At 34.2% G+C, this 21,837-nt stretch overlaps 1 protein-coding gene across 1 annotated transcript; it reads right to left on the bottom strand.

Moving 5' to 3' along the window:
• Positions 1-7,387: 7,387 nt before the first annotated feature.
• LOC102600329 (non-symbiotic hemoglobin 2) lies at positions 7,388-9,495 on the bottom strand. Its single transcript, XM_006364381.2, has 4 exons — positions 9,280-9,495; positions 8,936-9,050; positions 7,803-7,919; positions 7,388-7,711 (listed from the first exon to the last, which is right to left on the bottom strand). The coding sequence occupies exons 1-4, from the start codon at positions 9,375-9,377 to the stop codon at positions 7,568-7,570; spliced, it is 474 nt and encodes a 157-aa protein (XP_006364443.1). The 5' UTR covers positions 9,378-9,495; the 3' UTR covers positions 7,388-7,567.
• Positions 9,496-21,837: the final 12,342 nt, after the last annotated feature.

Genomic DNA, 21,837 nt, shown 5'->3' with positions numbered 1-21,837 from the left:
TCTAGCATATAATTGATATTTGTATGCAGATAGAGATGGCTGACACCAGACAGACCACAGGCTAGATACAACTGCTGGCGAGGGTACCGGCAAGGTACCAAATGTGGAGGTTGCCCATTGTGAGACCCAAAGGAAGACATCTTCTCAGCCCCCTATAGCTTATCCACCGCTTTAGAAGCCTTTGAGGGCTACAGGACCCCCGACTCTACCAATAGTCCCACCTCTAGTTCCTTCTATTCCATCTAATCGGGAGTTCAAGAGTGCAGTATGTATGTTAGTACAGTTAGTAGCTGCACATCGCCAGCCAGTTGAGCCAGATGTTGCCGGACCTTCTGAAGATCCCGACAGTTTGAGAGTTCGTGAATTTCTTTCCTTAAATCCTCCACAGTTTACAGGGACAGATCGCAAAGAGGGCCCTCAGCACTTTGTTGATCAGCTTCATAGGATCTTCAGAGTCATGCATGCCTCAGCGATTGAGTCAACTGAGTTAGCAATATTTTGATTGTGTGATGTTGCAGTATTGTGGTACGAAAGTTGGGGGAGATCTAAGAGAAAAGATGCATCTCTACCCACTTGGGATAGCTTTACAAAAGATTTCATAGATCACTATTTGCCTCTAGAGATTAGGGATGCCCGGGTGGACCAGTTTTTGAACCTCCGACAGGGAAGCATGAGTGTCCGACAGTACGGGCTGAGATTTAATTTATTGACTAGATATGCACTCGTATTTGTTGATACGATGCATGACTGGGTGCGTAGATTTGTGGGAGGGCTTGACTCAGACTATATCGATGCTTGTTCTACCACAGCACTAAATGAAAATATGGGTATCTCATGGATTCAGGCCTTTGCACAGGGCATAGAGGACATCTACTATGGGTGTGCAAAAATCGAACTAACCGATAAACCGAACCAATAAAATTGTTATTGGTTTATTGTTATTGGGTTATTGGGTTATTGGGTTAACGATTTTTAATGGTCTTATAAGAAAAAATTATTGGGTTATCGGTTCGGTATTAGTTTTAATATTGGGTTATTGGATAAATCGATAATCCATTAAGACTTGTAATTTACTACTTTTACTTGTACATAAATATTATATATTAATCTCAATATCTTAGTAGTTACTATCTTTGTCCTTCAGCGTTCAATTCACACTTCACAATGATTTTGAGTTCACAATTTTACATTATAAAACACGTTAAAATCTAAAGTAAGAATCCCATTCCTCTTAATTTCTCTTTGTGCTACGCTTGTATAGTTCTTTTCATATTTGTTTTTATTGTTTCTATTTTATGAGCATTTGTAAGGTTACATTATTGTGTTTTCGCATCAAATTTATTAGAAAAGTCATATATTTGTTTTATAAGTATTTTCTTATTGGTTAAACCGAAAATCGAACCGTTAAGGACCAAAACTAATAAACCGATCAACCGAAAACAGATAAAAATATCTTATTGGTTTGGTTATTGGTTTAACATATTTAAAAATTGAAAATTCGATAAATCGAATTGATAATACATAAAAATGAACCGAACCGACCGATGCACACCCCTAACATCTACAGTATATGAGTGAGAGGGTTTCGAGAGAGAGACAGAAGAGGAAAAGGCCCGCTGGTTCACAAGGAGATTTTCAGGGTGGTCCCAGACCCTAATATTCAAATAGGCCGCCTAGACCTCCACCACAGCAGTTCCAGGGTTGTAGATCTAATCATCGGGGATAGTCAGGCCCAGGTGAAGGTTCACGAGCATCAAACTCTCAGCAGCAGAGGGGTTCAGTCCAGGCTAAGACATCCCCATCGCGTTGCGCTACTTGCGGTAGGATGCATTTTGAGAGGTGCAGGCTGGGTTCCACAGGTTGTTATACCTGTGGACAGGAGGGGCATGGGTGGAGGAACTGCCCGACCATAGGTCAGAGTGGTATAAGTCAGTCCACTGGGTCAGTAGTAGGTTCCTCTTCATCAGCATAGTCTACAGGGTGTACACCCCAGAATTCAGTAGGTAGAGGTAGAAGCAGAGGAAGAGAGGGAGAATCTAGTTCTGGTAGTGGCCAGAACCGTACATATTCACTAGCCACCCGACAAGACTCAGAGTCATCACCAGATGTTGTGACAGGTGCATTGATTGTTTTCTCCCATTGTGCTTATGCTTTGATAGATCCCGAATCAACTCTGTCTTATGTTACTTTATTTATTGTGGGGAAGTTATGTACAGTAGTAGAGTCATTAGATCGACCCTTTATTGTATCTACACCAGTTAGTGAGTCTATTAATTCCATGAGAGTCTATTGAGGTTGCACGGTAGAAAGTATTGACCGTCAAACCTCTGTAGACCTGGTAGAGTTAGATATGGTAGATTTTGACGTCATTATGAATATGGATTGGTTAGCGTCTTGTTAAGCTAATGTTAAGTGCCGAAAAAAAATTGTTAGATTCCACTCTCCAGGAAAGGCAGTTCGGAAATGAAAAGGCGATACAGTAACACCAAAAGGTAGGTTTATTTCCTATCTTAAGGCGAGGAGGATGATTACTAAGGGTTGTATTTATCATCTTGTTCGCTTTCATGAAATAGATGCAGAACCACCAACTCTTCAGTTTATTCTAGTAATTAATGAGTTTGTAGATGTATTTCCCGACGAGCTTCCTAGTATCTCTCCAGAATAGGAAATTGATTTTGCTATCGGTATGCTACCAGGTACACAATCCATATCTATCCCTCCTTATAGAATGGCTCCTGCTGAGCTAAAGGAGTTGAAGGATCAGTTGAAAGACTTGCTGGATAAAGGCTTTATCAAGTCTAGTGCTTCACCATGGGGTGCGCCAGTTTTATTCGTGAGGAAGAAAGATGGCTCACTGATAATGTGTATCGATTACCAGCAACTGAATAAGGCGACTATAAAAAATAAGTATCCCCTTCTGCGGATTGATCACTTGTTCGATCAGTTACAAGGTGTTGTGTGCTTCTCAAAGATGATTTAAGATAAGGGTACCACCAGGTACGAGTTCGGGAGAAAAACATTCCAAAGACAGCTTTTAGAACCAGATATGGACACTTTGAGTTCTTGATAATGTCGGATTAACAAATGCCCCAACAGTGTTCATGGACCTGATGAATAGTATATTCATGTTGTATCTAGACTTGTTTGTGATTGTATTTATTGATGATATTTTGGTATATTCACGTTCAAAAGTTGAGCATGCAGATCATCCGCGAGTAGTCCTCCAGGTTCTTCGAGACCGAGAACTTTATGCAAAGTTTTCTAAGTGTGAGTTTTGGTTGGACTCTATATCTTTCTTAGGTCAGATTATATCAGATGCAGGCATTACGGTTGATACATAAAAAATTAAGGCCGTAAAGACTTGGCCCAAACCCATGACTCCGACTGGGGTTTGTAGTTTCTTAGGGTTAACTGGTACTACAGAAGGTTTGTAGAGGGGTTTTCTTCACTTTCAGCACCATTAATGAAGCTGACTCAAAAACCAGCTAAGTTCTAGTGGACTGAGGCTTGTAGACTAGTGTGTGAGGTGTATCGCTACGTTATAGTCATGCTGGCCTAGTTTGTTGGTTTGTTGGTTTGTTGAAGTTTGTTAGTTGTTTGATATATTGTCTTGATATATACCTGCTTTCAGCTTTGGTATAGAGATCATGGTGGCCTTGACGGCCCAATCAGGACTTCTGTGCTAGTTGTTTATTTCTTTATATGAACTCTTGGGAGTAGCTGTTTCATTTATAGATCTGTTGACAGGGGCCTTGATGGTCGAGGGCTTAATTTTAAGCCGAGATATACTTGTTTGTTTGCTTGATTGTGTGTGGCTGTCATGCGCTAGTAGCAAATGGTTCAGCAGGGTCAGCTCAGGCCTGAGTTTTGGCATTAGGAGCCAGTTGCGCCCCCTGAGTTTGGGGCATGACACGCCCCGTGCCAGCAGTGCGCCAGGGGTCGCCTGGCCTACTCCTTCTGTATTTCATTCCGGACGTGTTTCCTTTAAGTTCTGGCTACGTTTATATTCTTTGTATTAGCTCCTATAGGTTCCATTTACCTTTGAGAATTCCTACATGTTTTAATCACATGTCCTAATTCACCGTCAAAACTAAAGGGTTCGCCTGGGGACCAACAATGTTCTCGAGTGCCGCTACGCCTAGAATCTAGTCTCGGGGTGTGACAATAACACCATTCATATTCTTCTTAGCTCAAAATAATATATATATTACTAAGAAAAGGTTTAATGTAAATAAGCACACCATCATCACGTATATAGTAATCTTCTTTTAACAAATAGACTCTCTTATTTAATATTACTAGAATGACAAGATTAACCTTGTCTCAAGACAAATATTATCCTTCAGATTTAGTTTGTACCATTGATTCCCTACAACCAGCATTGATAGATTGAACTAACAGCAGCTTGATGACTAATGAGTTCATTGCATTGTTATTCCAATTATGTTTCAATATAATTGTTCTTTGACAAATCCTGAGGGTTAGGTTGTGCACACTTCGAATCTCAATAGATAATAGACCAACTCACACACACCTTTATTCTTCTCCACTTAAATATCAGGCTTTTATCACCGTTAAGGATTTGAACTCGTGACGTGTGCCTAATTCATACATCATGCTTGCACTCTTACACTAGGCCAAAGTATAGTGGTAATCTTCTTCACTATGATCTATCAGGAACAACCTCTCTACCTTCACAGTATAGCGGTAACTTTGTGTACACACATCCCAACGTAGGATTACACTGATTATGTTATTTTTGTCGATTTATTTTATTTTATATTAAATAGGTGGCGTAGGTAAACAACAAGATTGGTGATGTTGTAACATGGGGTTGCGTCCTGCTACCTAATCTAGCAATATGTATGCATAACTAATACTGGAGTAATAAATTCTGAAACAATTCGGTGGAAGATTCATAAAAGGGATATAATTAATAACAGAAATTCAAAAATTAAATAAAATTTGATATATATATAAAAAATATGAAAATATTGAATGTTGTTTGGGATTATTATATATATAACTACATATACGATTCATATATATTATTAGGATTAAATTGAGTGAGAAATTGTTATATTTATATGGCATTTTAGCATTAGTATTATGTAATATGAAGAGTCTCATGACTCATATATGTTTGCATTTCAGCTCATCCCTTTATGTTAAAGATTATTTGGAGTAACTAATTGACAATTTCTATTGGTAATTCCCTATATAACTTCTTACTCATTATTTATTTATTATTTAATATTTTTATACCTCGTAATTCATATAATTTCTAGGTCGTCATTCTTTCATTCATTTATTCACATTATTACCTCACCTTTTTCCTATTCAATACAGGAAAAATTCCGCATTTATAATACGAGTAAATGGCCAAAAGCCCCTCCAACCTATAGCCGGATTCCCAACTACACACTCATACTTTACGGAGGTCCTATTACCCCCTTGAACATTTTTTTTTACTTATTTTCTCACCTTTATTTGCTGACATGTCCACATAAACCAGATATAATTAAATGTTTGTTTACACGCGCTGCCACATAATGACTGGACCCCAGAACCCACGAATTTCCCTTAATCTTTTCATTTTCCTCTTTCTTTCTCTAAACCCTAACCTTTTTTCGATCTGACCAAATTCACCCCCCATTCTCTTCGATCTGAGATTTCGTTCCAATCAAAGTTTGTTGAAGGTTGGGGAAGGTTCGTTTAGCTTTTTTCGTTTGTTGGGTCGAAGTTTTCTCTAAGTAAAGGTTAGTTCTTTTAGTTCTTTACTAGCAATTTTGAACAATATTGATTAGGGTTATGAAATTGACAAAAAAAATGAAGAGCAATAACTGGGTTTTGGTATAATAACATTCCATTATGAAGGAAAGTACTGTTGGAGATTTGTCAACAATTAGAAGAATTGAGAAAAAGAGGAAGAAAAAGAGAGTTTGATTTTGGGAGAGATGAGATTATACCGTTGGAGATTTAATATAGCTGATTTGTCAGCTTTTAACGTTTTATTTTCTGTTCTTACGCGCCTAAGGGAGTTGGTCTCACCTTCTTGGACATGTCAGCAAAAAAGGGTGAGAAAATAAGTAAAAAAAATGTTCAGGGGGTTAATAGGACCCCCGTAAAGTATGAGTGTGTAGTTGGGAATCCGGCTATAGGTTGGGGGGGCTTTTGGCCATTTACTCTTTATAATACTGATGCAATAAAAATATAGAGTGCAATAAAGTTACTAGAGAATAAAGTTTTATCTAGTTGAAGAAAATATGTTTTTTTATGGAGTTTTGGACTCAACTTGTGTACAGAGTTTGTTGAGTTGTACATTGTGATTGAACTATTGTACTTTGGAGGGGACAAGTCAAGAAGATTACTACTGGATCGATGAAAAATTTTGTTGCAATGAGCTTGAATCTTCTCAAAGAGAGCAAGAAATTCACGCTTCAACTTAAAAATAATTTATTTTCTTCATTTTATTTTTAATTATAATTATAATTTCACCAACACCTCTAATTAAGTATGTAAAAAATACTCACTACCCCACAAAACCTAATTTTATGTTCTCCATTCTCTTAACTTACATGTCCAAACAAAAAAAGTGAAGGTAAAAAGTTAGAAGTATAAAAGTAAAATTTAAATGTATATTAAACATTTAAACTTGTGATGTTGGAGAATCCCTTTTCTTAGAATTTGATTTTTTGTGGTCAAATTTCCATAATTGTGGTCCTTTTATCCGGCAGATGGAGACATACTCATTGTCGTGGAGCGTTTTGGCCACCCTCCAAAATTGCTCTTCATAATTTTCTTCCCCCTTCCCTCCTACTTTTTAACTAGTGTGATGTATGAGATTTTTATTTTTTCCTCTTCAACTATGCTCCAAAATATAGAACCTTTTTAATGAGTAAATTGATTTTGGAATTCTATCAATTAATAGGGGTAAAAATGATAGACTCACTATGTCAACTATTATTTTCTTAATAGGTGTGTCAAGTCAGAATAAACAAGTAAATAAGAACAAATGGAGTATTTGATATTGTCAGAAATACATTACATATGGAAAATCATTTGTCAATGTTTGTCATGAATAGATTAGGTTATTGATAAACATACATTCTCACGTACAAATTTGATTCCTTTTCATGAGCTAAATACATATGCATTTTCGTTAATAATGTAATGAGTGACCGTGAGATTTGATTGCTTTCCTTTTCTTTTACGAGTCAAACATATGATTTTTTTATGCACTTTTATTGATAATATAATGAATGACCATGAAACTTGATTGCTTTCCTTCCTTTTCACGAGTCAAACACATGATTTTTTATTGATAATATAATGAATGTCGTATATATATATATATATATATATATATATATCTTGTGCATTCATGTTTAACCTTGTGGAAAGATATATACTTTTATTTTTATTATAAATTATATGTCCCATTTTCATCAAAGACACACTTTCAATTGATTTAGGGAATTGAAAATTAAGAGAGTAGCTAAGTAAGCCAATATAGGCTTAGGCAGCATGACACACATTTTTAAATAATTAAAGGCAATTAGTAGGACTAGGCAGCAGCCTCAGCGTGCATCTCGGCTTTGATGGCAGCAGCTAATTGGTCATATGCTTCACCCCATGCTTCTTTCATCTCATCGTTCCATTTCTTTCCCATTGCTTCTTCCACTGTTCTCAACAATGCTTCTTTTACTACCTACAATCAACTCTTTTATTTATCATTTCTTAATATGCGTGTTGACGAAGGAAAGGGAGTAGTGTATATGTAAACAAAATAAATTACGTACCTCAAAATGAGGGTCAGCAACTCCTTGCTGAAGATGGATGGATCCCAAGTACTTGAGAGTAGTCTCACCTACCACCACTTCTCCCTTTTCCCGAAGCTGAATCGCCGATTCACATGTCTTTCCACAAAACAAGTAATCTAAAATTATTTTTTTCACTACTTTTTAGCCCATAACAAAAGAATTACGATTCAATTTTTTATTCAACTCGTTCATTACTCAAACGGTGAACACCTCTATTTAGAACCATACTACTATTAATAATTATGTAAGGAGCGTCATATAAAATGAATAATAAGTTAAACTTTTAAGAAAATTCCAAATAGTCAAGTCATCCGTATAAGAAGACAAGTAGAGATCATGTGCATGCCACGTTCCTTATCGTTTAATTTGTAGTTGGGAAATATGAGGTACGGAGAGTGGTGATGAGATTGTATAACATCTTATGGTATGTTGTTTGGGCTTTTTAAAAATATCAAAGGGTGTGTGTTGAATTAGCTAAAAGTAGTATTTTTTCTGTCCAATTTTACTTGTCCATTATCCTAAAAATAATTATCCAACAATACTTGTCTGGTTTGAAAAATCAAGAAATAAATTTATCTTTTTGGATTTGTTTTACCTTTACTATTAAATACTATTCACATCTAATATATATTCAAAACATTAAATTTAATATATTCAAAAGGTAATGTAGTAATACTATTCCTATTATTTATTACTCCCTTCGTTTAAAAAAGAATGATCTCCTTTCATTTTTAGTCAGTTTCAAAAAGAATGAGCTCTTTCTTTTTTTGGTAACATTTTTATTTCAGTTTTCCACGTGACATGTATAAGGCCACAAGATTAAAGGACAATTTTGTACATTTGACATAACTTTAATTTAAAACTACAAGATTCAAGTCTTCTTTATTTTCTTAAACTCCGTGCCAAGTCAAACTAGGTCTCTTTTTTTTAAACGGAGGGAGTACTTTTTAAGGAATGCGTTAAGTCAATAGTGAACAAATATTATTGAATTGAAGGAATATATTCTTGGAAAATCCAACACGAATGCATCATGAAAAGTGAAGAGTCCGTACAACTTAGGAAGTTTCTACTAAGAATAAATCCATAACAATGAAGGGAAATATATAACTAACCATCTTGAAAACCTTAACAGCATGAGCTTTAAGCTTGGGATTGTTCTGAGGAAGTTCATTAGAGTCCTTCAAGAATGAGAACATGTTCTTTGCTGCTGGTGCTATCTCCAGGATCCTACCAATTAATATTTGAATCCCAATTAGCTAGGGGAGAAAAGATGTACATGTACACATGACATGACTCTCTACATATACACAGGTAGATCTAGACTAGACGCTACTAATTCCACAAAATTTACTATATAGATCCTCAGAATCGAATAACTCTAAATTTTGAATTTATCACTGTACGTCTTTATGTTAAACAAAAAGTTAAAGCAAATAGCATTAGTTACGTTACTTACAATGAGAAGAAACGAAGACTAAGTTGAGGAATGTCGTCTTGCTTCATGAATTCCCATGAATCCTTCACCAAAGCTTCTTGTTTATCTGTGAACCCCATCTTCTATTCTCTTATTTCTATCCTTTACCAAAGCATCCTTAACTATTTATACTTGTACAACTGTTTAGTTATCTTTAAAAATAGGCAAAAAAAAGAAAAAGGAAATGTACAAACAATTATATAACAAAAATAAGAACCACTACGTCACACCTTTGCTCATAAGATATGATTCTTTGAACATTTGTCCAAGATAGATACATATAATTATATCATTTTCTTTGTCTCTACTCTCTATTCACATTGGGGTGAGGTGGAGAGTTAATTTTTTTATTTTAATTGTGAAGTTGGATATTGAATTTTTTAATTTTCTAAAATAAAATTTATATATTTAAAAATAAGTTAAATATTGTTAAAATATATTTTTAAAAATTGACTTCCGACATTCAAACAATACCATGTTGGAGGATGTTAATTTCTATTTATGTAGAAGCGTGAAGAGGAGGACGATATCGGACAAAACTATCATTTCTAAAAATTATATGTACATTGTTTATTTATATATTGTATGTGATAATCTGCAATGTCATTACGTCACTTAGGTGGCACATAGCACAAAGTTGTCTTTGTACATACGAAGTAGACTAGTCCTTAGATGGAATATGTAATTTTCCAATTTCTTAAATTTGTATGAAAGGTCCTTAAAAATTTTCTAGCACGGTAGATAATTCTAAATATAGGAGTAACTTATAAATATGACATATAATGATTGAGCAATATAAAAGTTATTTTAACGATTTTCTTGTGCTTTTCTTTTATTTAACATTCATTAGAGATCTAATGTCAAAATGATTTACTTGAACTTGAAAGATCGTAAAGAAATCACAAGCGAGTTGTCAATGTCTCGTGTGTTTAATGAAAGTCTAAGTTGATGACAATATGGTATCAGATCAAAGGTTAATATTAGAAAAATTACAAATAAGAGAGAGATTAACGCTTTTAACACCGCCTATGTCAGACATGATGTTGGGGAGAGGCACTGAAAAATTAAATTATAAAAGCAATGAGGAACTATTATCCTACCCAACACCAAGTAAAAGCGTTGATATCAGTTATTTGATGTGATGTATGCGCTTGATATAATATTATATTAATATTAAAATAAGCATGAACACATATAATTTTTAAATTTTAATTATAGAAGTTTTAAAAATTTATAAGTTATTATTTAATTTTAAAGAAATATAGAAATAGAAATGATAATTGTTATAAAATGTTGTTATCATTATCATTCTATGTCGTGCTCTAAAATATTTATGATTTATTTTTTTGAATAATGAAGTCAATTTAATATTATAACAATATAGGCCTATAAGCAAGTCACGTCGTGTAAGAAAATAGGAGGAGAAAGAAGGGGGAACATACACCCAGACAGTTAGAATCAATAATAATAATAATTAAAATCATATAATTAATAATTAATCAATTTCCCAGTTGAAATTTTTGGAAGTAGGATTTTTGAGATTCGTATCAATCACTCTTGGCTCTTTGGAGTTGTTTAAGGTCACTGCTTCTCAATTTTTCAACTATCTATGAATACATTTTTGTCTAGCTGTGATAAGGGATGTGCATATTTTTTTGAAAATTATCATGTTATTGGATTAAAATTTATATTGAAAATTTTGATATAATAATTTTATGAAAAAATTACAGAAATTCCACTTTTTAGTTTACATATTACCATTATCCCCTATAAGTTTTACAAATCTCCAAAATCTCTCATTTTCGCGCATCAGATTAGTGTATCTCGCGCATCAGATTTATGTATCAGCGCTTATATTATTGTATCTCGCGCATCAGATTAGTGTATCATGTATAAAATGTAATGTATCTTACTTAACGATTAATGTATCTCGCGCATCATATTAATGTATCAGCGCTTATATTATTGTATCCGTTTGAGGGATTTCTGTAATTATAAACTTTTAAGTGATAGATTGTAATTTTGCCTTAAAAGTATGTGATTTTTGTAATTTGCCCTAATTTTATATTATGATTTTGATACGGTATTTTGTAAAGATGGATTTTGGGCCTAGCTAATTCAACCTAAAAAACTAGCTTATGGGGGAGGAGGGGGATTGTCCAAGACCATATAAGAAGATCAAATTCCCACCCCTTTTTCGATGTGGGGATTCTTAACACTTGCCCCACGTCCAGACCTCGTTAACTGGAACGTAGACACGATGATATGGGGGGCCAACGTCGGTGAATAAAGAATTGGGATGAGTCTGACTCTAATACCATGTAAAGATGAATCTTGGGCCTAACTCAACCTCAAAAGCTATCTTATGAGAGGAGGATTGTCCAAAGTTCATATAAGGAGACCAAATTTCCACCCATTTTCCGACGTGGGAATTCTTAACATATTTAGTATGCATTTTCTAAATATTTAATATTCTATATAGTATTTAATATTTATATTTATAAAAATAAATTACCAAATATCCTATTGAAATATTTAATTACAATTATCTCTCTCTCTCCCTCTCTCTCTCTCTATATATATATATACTAGAAGGAGCAAAATATTTAATTACAATTATCTCTCTCTCTCTCTCTCTATATATATATATACTAGAAGAATGATGCTCGTGCATCGCACGTGCCCAACGTGTCATTGAAATAAATAAATTATAATTAAGAATTGTTTGTACAACATTGGTGTAATATTGTTACAATATGTGCAAAAAATAATGCTAAGTAAAATTTAATTTAGATTATTGTCAATCCTCCTATTTTGCAAAAATGAAAATTCAGTTAAATGTACTCTAAACATTTGTATAAAAAGACCAAAACTGCAAATCATATCATCATTGACCACTTCCTTATGGTTTGATGGAGCCATCAATGTAGACATTACCGAAAACCTGGTATCATATGCCCCTGTGATCTCAGCTGAAAAGGCATACCATGAGCAATTATCTGTACCTGAGAGAACAAATGCAGTTTTTGAGCCCTCAAGCATGATGGCTAAATGTAATTCAAGGCATAGAAAAAATATATGTTGTTCTAAAATAAAAAATTCATCCCTTACTCTAGGCTGCCCACAGTTTACAATCAAATCAGACTTTGAGTTTCAATAACATAATATTACCTTGGTGTTGTATAAATCTCTAAGAAAATCATTTTGTTGCATTAACATATAATAGAACAACTTAGTCTTCAAGAGCATCCTTATGCTTCTTAATTTGGACATCGTAGAAAGAGCACATATTAAAAATGTCAGCTTCTCTTCGTCTCATCTATATCTCATATACAAATTGTCTCTCATTAAATACAAAATAAATGTTTGTTTTACTTCTATTGAGGGACATGGAAAGAGTAAAAATATTCAGAAAACGGATGGAGATTAAATTAGCTAAAAGTGTTGCGGAAGATAGTCACGGACATTTTAGAGCTCATACTTGGACTAAAAAAACCTCCATTTTTAAAACTATTTAATTTGTCAAACCTGCAAAGACAGTAAGCAAAACACAAAGAATTAATAATATCAATTAGTGGTAGAAAATCTTAAAGGTATATTTTTCAACAATTGATTTATTTGTTTTAGAAAGTGTAACAACTTAATCCAAGATGAACCAATGATCATGACACAAATTTCTAATGAAAAAATATTATGCTACAAATAGAAGAGAAAACATGAAGAGTATATTACTCTATAAAAAGCATATGACAGAACTTTAACACAATATTGTTATATTACATACTCAAATTACCACTCCTGCTTTAGATTTCTTATGTTCAATTTTTTCTGAATTGATCAAATGAAAAATATTTTTAACACTATCAGTTGTATCTAACTAATATGAACACATGAAACAGAAGCTTCGAGAAAGTATAAGATCACATGCATATAGAGCAGCGAAACTTGAAAATTGCAGAACCTGAAATCAACTATTTCGCCTGATTCAACCTGTTTGTCCTTCTGACTATGTAACTTAAACAATTTTTCTTTGAATACCCCTTCAACCTACTACATTAGTAGCTGAGTTTTCCCCGAAAATGTAGTTCCAACAACAAAATAATCAATAGTGAAAGATTACCCTGAATTTTCAGCCTTCGATGTCACTGCTAATTTCATGGAATAAGCAGGAAAGGATTCGGTAACTCAAATTCTTTCTCAACAATCACCTGAAAGTTGTGATATCACAGGAAAATTAAATCACCTCAAAGTAGAGGCCTTAACATATAAAGATTAATCAATTTTTTCGGAAAAATACTACATGAAAAAGAGATATTACGGGAAAAATGTCTACTCACCTAAGCCCACCGTTCAACTTCATTAGCCTTGAATCATTTGTCAAAACAATAAACTCTTGGAATTAATCTCTCTTCATAGCACACAAGTCTTACCTTCGTGGAGAAATTTTCTCAAACATATGACCGCATCAAGTCATTAATTATCTGCAAAAAGTATCATATTGATAAGAAAATACTAATATTTTAGTATATTAGGGCTAGAAACTGCAAAACATTAGAAAAAAATATGCATGCACAAAATCAATTAAGAAAACATGCATATACCCATAACCTTAACATCAAATTTCAACATACAAAGAGGCATCTATCAAAACTCAAAAGAATCCAAGAAAAATTGTGGAAGGCCTAAAATAAGAAAAATCAGCAGAATAATAGGAAGCATAAACACGATAAATAATGGACAAAAAAGAGTAAACATTTGTTAAGTAAGTTGGCCAATATCATACAAAAATACTTACCAAGTAAACAACTCAAAGAACTTGAGAAGTCAAGTGAGAATTTGAAGTAGGGTTAATTAGCTTCGTTGAAGGTTAAAAATGATTGTCAATCTTCCATGGAAGTTGTGATGCAGAGAAGAAAGAGTAAAAGCAGTGGTGAGAGTGAATAATAAAATGGATATTCCACTTTTTTTACATAAAAAGTAGTGATACACCAGAGTATATGCTATACACTTTTGGAAAATATAATAAGTAACTAAAGTGAACTTACTATTTTAACCTTATTCTTTTAACCCAAGTCCTTTTCGAAGTACAAATTACATTGCTTCTTGTACCATATTTTGATGCAATGTTCATCCTCAACAACTGTCACTTCTAAATAAGGGGTAATAAAATATAGAATATAATTATTAAAGTCTTTTGTACAGGCAGCTACAACTGTTTGTAGCCTATATAAATAGTAATACTCACACAACTTGTTGTACAATTAAGTATTGCAGAGTTCATCCTTTTTTTGTTGGCTTTTATATATATATATATATTAAGCCCAATGACATGACGCCACATGAAGATAGAATTCTCATTCATCTTTTATTGATTTTTTTTTTGCTTTATTCCCTTATTTACGCCCTCCGTTCAAATAGAGGAAAAATCACATCATTTTATCCCTTCCGGTGATTAAAAGTCACACATTTTATTTCCCACGTCGTCTTTCTTCTTATTCTTCGTCTTCTTCTTCTTCTTCTTCTTCTTCTTCTTCCTCTTTGTTCTAACTAATAATAGTGTTTTGATGATTTGGGTAAAAGTTCTTGAGGATTGTGATGCAACCTCTGACGCTTGTTGGTGATTGTCCATGTACTTTTTGATGTACAAATTGAGATGAATCAGAAGGTTGAAAGGGTTGATAGTGAAAAACTGTATACGGTTTTTTTGTAGACAAGTAGGAATTTTAAAAGGGTTTGGGGAATTTTGGGGGAATACCTATAAGAGGGTATGATACAATGTGGAATTTGTTTGGTTGGTACACTTGTTGTTCATTTTTCGTAGTGCTTCATTTAGTTTGTCTTCTATTGGTTCAGCTTGAACTTTAGACTTGGGTATTATTTTGTTGCTATAATGTTGGACATTCTTTGTTAGTGCTTTGCATTTCTCAACAAAGTGATATCAGAGTATTGATTATTGTTGATTATCAATTTGAATGATGGAGGCAAATAAGAGAAAGGTGGTTTGATTGAATGGTAGTTACTATCATACTTGAAAAGACAAGTTGAAAGATCTTATATTTATCAAAGAGATGCATTTACTTGTGTTTGCTTCTACTATACCTCAGTCCATGATGAATGGGGAATGAGAATTTGAGCACTTGTAGGTTTGTGGTGTATCAGACACTGGGTTGAAGATAATATTAGAAATCACATTATGAATGAGACACATGCGAAAAGTCTGTGAGACAAGCTCAAGACACTTTATGTTTCAAAGACATGAAATAACAAGTTTTTTCTATTGAAATAATTGATGAACATCACGTATAAAGAGGGCACTCTTATTTATGATCATATTAATGATTTTCAGGATGTTCTTGACCAGTTGTGTAAAGTTTGATGAAATGATATAGGGACTTTGGCTTCTTAATACTTTGCCATACTTTTGGGAAGCTCTTCGAATTACTTTGACGAATTCTGCTCCTAGTGATGTTGTAACTATAGAATATGCTAAGAGTGGTGTCTTGAATGAAGAGATGGGAAGAAGATCTCAAGGCTCATCTTCTTTACTTTAACACTCCGATGTTTTGGTTACTAAAGACAGGGGAGAAGCAAGTTCAGATGTCAGAATGACAAAGATAAAAGTAGAGGCAAATTAAAGTCTAAATAAAAGAATGTTACATATAACTATTTCTACAAGAATGAGCATATAAAAAAATATTGTTATAGGTATAAGAGAGATATGAGACAACAATAGAAAGATGGCGATGATAAAAATTGTGTTGCTATTGTTGCTAATGATGATCTTCTTATTTGTTGTGATGAAAATGTCATTAATCTTGTTCGTGATAAGTCTAGATGGTTTGTGAATTCTTATGCCACTTTTCATGTCTGTCACGATTCAAAGTATACCCTAGGCATAACATGGCGTATAGGACCCCGAAAGGCTCTACAAAAGCCACTTAGCATGCATCATACAAGATAATAGAAAATCAAGATATTTTAAAAGACAATTCATATCATAAAGAGTTTTATAAAACGAAGCAGAACTTTACATAGTCTTAAAGACATCTAGTACATCAAGAGTGATCGGGACGTAACCCGTACATCACATACAATACTGAAAATTAAAGACAATAGGAATAAAATCTCGGTCCTCGGAACATGAGGACTCACCAATCTTCAATATCTACTAAGTGATCTCTAGCCACGGAGATAAAGAAACTGGAGCGTCGAACCCTACATTTTTTAAGAATGTAGGCAAGAGTATGCGTTTGTACAAAAATATAGCAAGTATAATAGCAATGCATAGAGTTATAAAATCATGCTAAGAAGGACCTTTCATGTCATGAAAAAAACAAATTGAAACGATAAAATAAGAGGTTAGAATATATCATCGTAATCAAGTTCAATGCAAGTAAAGCTCACCTTTGAACACTTGTGAGATACTTCTTGAAGTAACCTTAGTTCATCATTATTGTGGGAAGTAGCCTTAACCGACATTTAAGATCATGTGAACTATAACATGGAATCCGATGTCTTTCCCACACCGAAAAGGGGTGTCTTAATAGTTTCGTTACCGGGAAGAAATGAATGTTGAGTGCCTTACAACAAAGGACCGAGTGGTTTCAAGAAAAAAGGCATAAAAAGAAGGTTATTAAAAGAAGGTCCAAAATGAAGTTTGTCTTGTATTAAAGCGCTTGGGAATGTAGTTACTATTCATAGCCAAAAATAGTTCCTACCCGTCCTCTAGCCTACATTACAACCTTAAAAGACCTAATTAATCTTGAACTTCCGCATTCTTGAAAGTAGTGATGCAGTACACTAAGGGCAAGCCTATGGTTCGTTGGTGTGGCATGTGAATTCTTTTGAGAGTGTGAGAGAAATTTGCTTCCCACACCCATTATGGTTTGAATTTTTAATGTGTGAGTAAATTAGGGTGTTCACTTGTGGTGAGGGCACATGTTTAATGAAGGTTGGTAACTGCTATAACTGTATATTCAAAAAATGTGCATAAGTTTGTTGCGTTATAAGAGTTCATTCTTAAGGCTAGATTATTTTGCACGAGTTGTCCTATTGAACGCATAGAGATACCATGCGTATTTTGAAACTCATGTGGTTGTTGTGGCCGAAGTTAGATTGTCTTTAATTAGTTGGAAGGGTAGTAGAGTCGTCGTATGCATGAAAGATCGGAAGTGTTTGAGGATGAACAAAGCTTTAAGTGTGGGGTGGTGATCTTAGGGGTATTTATGCGCCTAATAACCAATTTATCTCATATATCTAGCTAAGTTTGAGAGCAAATTCCTAATCGGTAGTGCAATTTTAGAGTCTATTTATCGTAGTTCCTCTAACCAATATGATTAGATGTTACAGGGTGCAAAACAAGGAAAAGGAGAGAAAAAGGACACTATGCTGAGGTCGGAGATTAGAAGTCGAAGTTGCTAAGGAGAAACGGCCAAGAAGCTGGAAAAATACTTTGTGAGGGAGCACCTTTGCGTCGCGGAGCTGAAGCTAGCATGTGGAAAATGAATTTTACAAAACAGTGGAATGTGTGATGGATGCACTTCGCGGAGTTGGCTCAGGCTATTCGAAATGTGCAGCGAGAGAACAGGTCCACATCGCGGACCTAGATTACAGAATTGCATCACGTGTTTTATTTCAGACTATAAATAGTCCAGTTGTATTATTTTATCATTATTCAGCTTTTAGAAAATGGGAAAACACGATTTGAGCGATTTTGCTGACATTCTCTAGGGCTTTTCTTCTACACTTTCATTTTGGTAAACACTTCTATGATCTTTGAATATTATTTGATGATGTTTCATTCTATGAGTAGTTAATTTCCATTATTCTAGGGTTGTAGCTACGATTAATGGCGTAATAGTGTTTATTTCTTGCATGAGATGGGTTTTCTTATGATTTATGCTTTCATTCTTGTTTAACTATTTTAATGACTGATCAACATTAAAATAAACTCATTGTCCACTCTTGAACTCGGAAGACGAATAGAGGGATACACCAAAGAATGTGAGAAGCGTGTTCATTCTAGGGTAAAACTTAGAGTGTTTCGTATATAGGATAGATTATACCTATATGTCGTGTTTGATTAATGTGCAAGATGATAGCTTAATGCTCCGCTATTGGTTCATGTCTATCCCCGCTCAACAATGTAGTTAGGTTGTCAATGGTGGTAGGCAATTAGAGGTCGGGAGATCATGATCGTAAAATCAACCTTGTGAATCAATAATGAGGTTAATCTGTCGAATGCTAGAATAAGTTATTATTATGTTTGAAATCGGTATATGCTACAACCCTGGAATATTTCCCAAATTGAGAAATTCCTTTGTTTGCAACTATTTAATTATAGTAATTAATATTTGAAATTGTTCAATTTAGTTGATACAAACAAATTCCTAAATTTGTCTGTCACATACGTAAATTTATTTTAGTTACAATAAAGTTAGTGTTTGTTGATTTGAAGTCCTTTGAGTTTGATAATTCGGCTCGAAAGAGTCGTTGTACTACTTGAGTGACCAGGTTCACTTGCGTGTGCTTTTGGACGCAATAAGTATAAATGGTAACCTTATGTGTTTACCTTATTTGCGGTATTACTATATAAATTAGCGGCACCGATGTCGAAATGACACTTTTCTGTATGCAGGTAAAGCATTCCATAGTTTGTTTCTTAAGCTTGATTAATTGCTTATACTCAGACGGTCTAACCTACTAAGCACATGTGTATTGTACTCACCCCTAATTCTGTTATCTTCTTGATGCAGATCCTAGTTATGGTGATTTTCATAGCGGTTGATCGAATCTAGCAATTTCATTCCATTTAGAGTTGTGGTGAGATCATACTTTCCTGATTGTCATTGACCTCCCTCTATCATTTATAGTCTTTGATTTATTTTTGAAGACTTGAGATGTATTCCAGATTCTAGAAATGTATTAGACTCTTTTTATGCTTATGATACCAGATTTTGGGAATCTCCTTGTTATTTTTTTTCATTTCTCGTTGGTTTTGGCCTAAATTCCCTATGAAAGTCGCGTATGTGTTATTTCTTTTGACTTACACACCAAATTAGATTCTCGGGGTGTGTGCCATCGTAACCTCGATTGTTGGGTCGTGACTGCAGGGTGGGCTAAATTGTGGTAAATGGGCGAGTTCTTAATTTATGGGTAAAAAAATAGAGTAATTATATTAGGGTATATATGAGCTAAAAGTATGAGTGTAGGGAATAAAGATATATGCAACCTTAAAGTATAACTGAGGGTATATACATACAATTTTTAAAAGTTTGAGGGGGATAAGGTACAAGTACCCCCTAGACTATGACCGAAATCCCAGAGACACACCTTAACTAAACTAAGGTCTTATTACCCCCCCCCCCCCTCCCCAACCCATTTTTTATAATTTTGTATACTTTTTTGGCTTACGTTGTATCCAAATATGTCTCACGCGCCTCAACTGCGTGGAGTCACGGAGTGTGCCACGTAAGCCAAAAGGTGTACAAAATTATTTTTAAAAATGAGTTCAGGGAGGTAATAGGACTTTAGTTTAGTTAAGGTGTGTCTCTGAAATTTCGGTCATAGTATAGGGGTGTACTTGTGTCGTATCCCTATACTTATCCCTTTTTTTCTTATTTTATTTATCTACAACATAATTGTCACGACCCGAGCCTACACACTGGACGTGGCCGGCACTCAAGAACCATTGTTGGTCCCCAAGCAAACACTCATCCTAGCTGACTACAAGCGGAAGACTAACTCAAGCATACAAAAGCTTAAAACTGAAATAAATTCAATAACTCACCTACCAACTTTAAAATAATATGAACAATACCCAATAGATGAACTCAGAATTTGTAAAAATAACTCAAAGAAGATACATACTGAAACTACTCAACTTTGTCTATCTATGAAGCCTCTACTATCACAGAAGAATATCGGGACAAGACCCACGACATTTAAAAACTTCTAACTGTAAGATAAAGGTGAAGTCTTCCGGAATATAAGATGGCTCACCAAAGCTGGCTGGAATATCACATGACCTCAACGAAATGCGTGTTGATGATCCTAAATACATGTATATGCATCATGAAATGATATAGGCCAAATGGCTCAGTATATGGAATGTACGAGCATATAAGGGGAATTCTAAAGCATAAACATAAGTTTGAACTGATGGAAAAGAAACATACTTACCTCTTCTCAACTCACTCACTCATCTTAACTCAACTTAAAAAAACATAGTTCAACTCAAATCAGAGAAATAGGGCAACTGAAACATAGTTCAACTCAACTCTGTGAAACATAGTTCAACTCAACTCTATGAAACATATTTCAACTCAACTCAGAGAAATAGGGATCAACTCAACAATAAAAGCAACAATAAAGGATGCAATATCTCAAAAGTTGTTAAAAACAATAGATAATAACTCAGTTGTATGCAAAGATACAATAATAACTCAATTGTATGAAAATACAATAATAACTCTTATTTGTATGCAAGGACACAAAATAACTTTGTTTGGGAGATTCCCTAACCGACAAGCATCATTATGAGCTATGTGATGATACAACATCTAGTCCACGCTGCCAGAACTGTCCTATACTTTGCCGGCATATAGAACCTACTAACTAAGTGGATTCACTAGTCTATGTTAAAAAGAAATAAGGAATCATCTAAAAAGTATGACCCTTTCTACCCACGTTGGCTACATGGTTTATGAGGGCTGTGAGTTGTTAGAACTCGATCTCCCTCAAATCGGTGCTCAATACTACTCCCAAAATATAACTTAGCTCATTATGTTTTAAGGAAAAAATTTCCTTTTTCTCATTCTTTGAGATTATTACTCAAAAGGTTTCTCTTAAAAGAGATGGTATTCAAAACTGCTCATGAATTCTTTTGGAAATTGGTGTTTCCTCTCATCTTAAATGAAAAAATATTTACTCTTGGAAATACTTAGTTCCCTTATATCATTTTAAAGAAATTAACTCTACTCTACTCTTTCTCAACTCAGTGCTCAAGTCTTTAAATCAAGTTTTAAAACAATTTGTAAAAAGACTTCTTAAAATAGGGTTCATGCCGAATTATGGACGTGAACGACTCAATACAAGATTTTTAATAACCATGCATAGAACTCAATACTTGGAACTCAACAACTCCAGAACTCAAGGAATTAATGATACTACTCATCTAAAGAATGCTAGACTCAGATGGTTCATGCGGAATTATGGGCATGAACTACTTAACTCAAACACTCAATAATACTTCTCATCTAAAGACTGCTCGACTCATAGAGTTCATGCGGAATTATGGGCATGAACTACTTAACTCAAACACTCAATAATACTTCTCATCTAAAGACTGCTCGACTCATAGAGTTCATGCGGAATTATGGGCATGAACTACTCAACTCAAGGACTTTCATGGATAACATGTAGACTGTAGTAGTCCCATGATTAGGGATATAATCCCAAAATGATTAGGAACTCAATACTCAAGACTTAGAACTTGAAGATACTACTCCTCTCAAAGATACTCAAATTATGGAGTTCATG

This window comes from Solanum tuberosum, unplaced genomic scaffold (assembly GCF_000226075.1).
Source record: "Solanum tuberosum cultivar DM 1-3 516 R44 unplaced genomic scaffold, SolTub_3.0 scf00491, whole genome shotgun sequence".
In the NCBI taxonomy this organism is placed as follows: Eukaryota; Viridiplantae; Streptophyta; class Magnoliopsida; order Solanales; family Solanaceae; genus Solanum; species Solanum tuberosum.
Note: the sequence above shows the minus strand (reverse complement) of the source record. Positions and strands in the feature narration are given on the sequence as shown.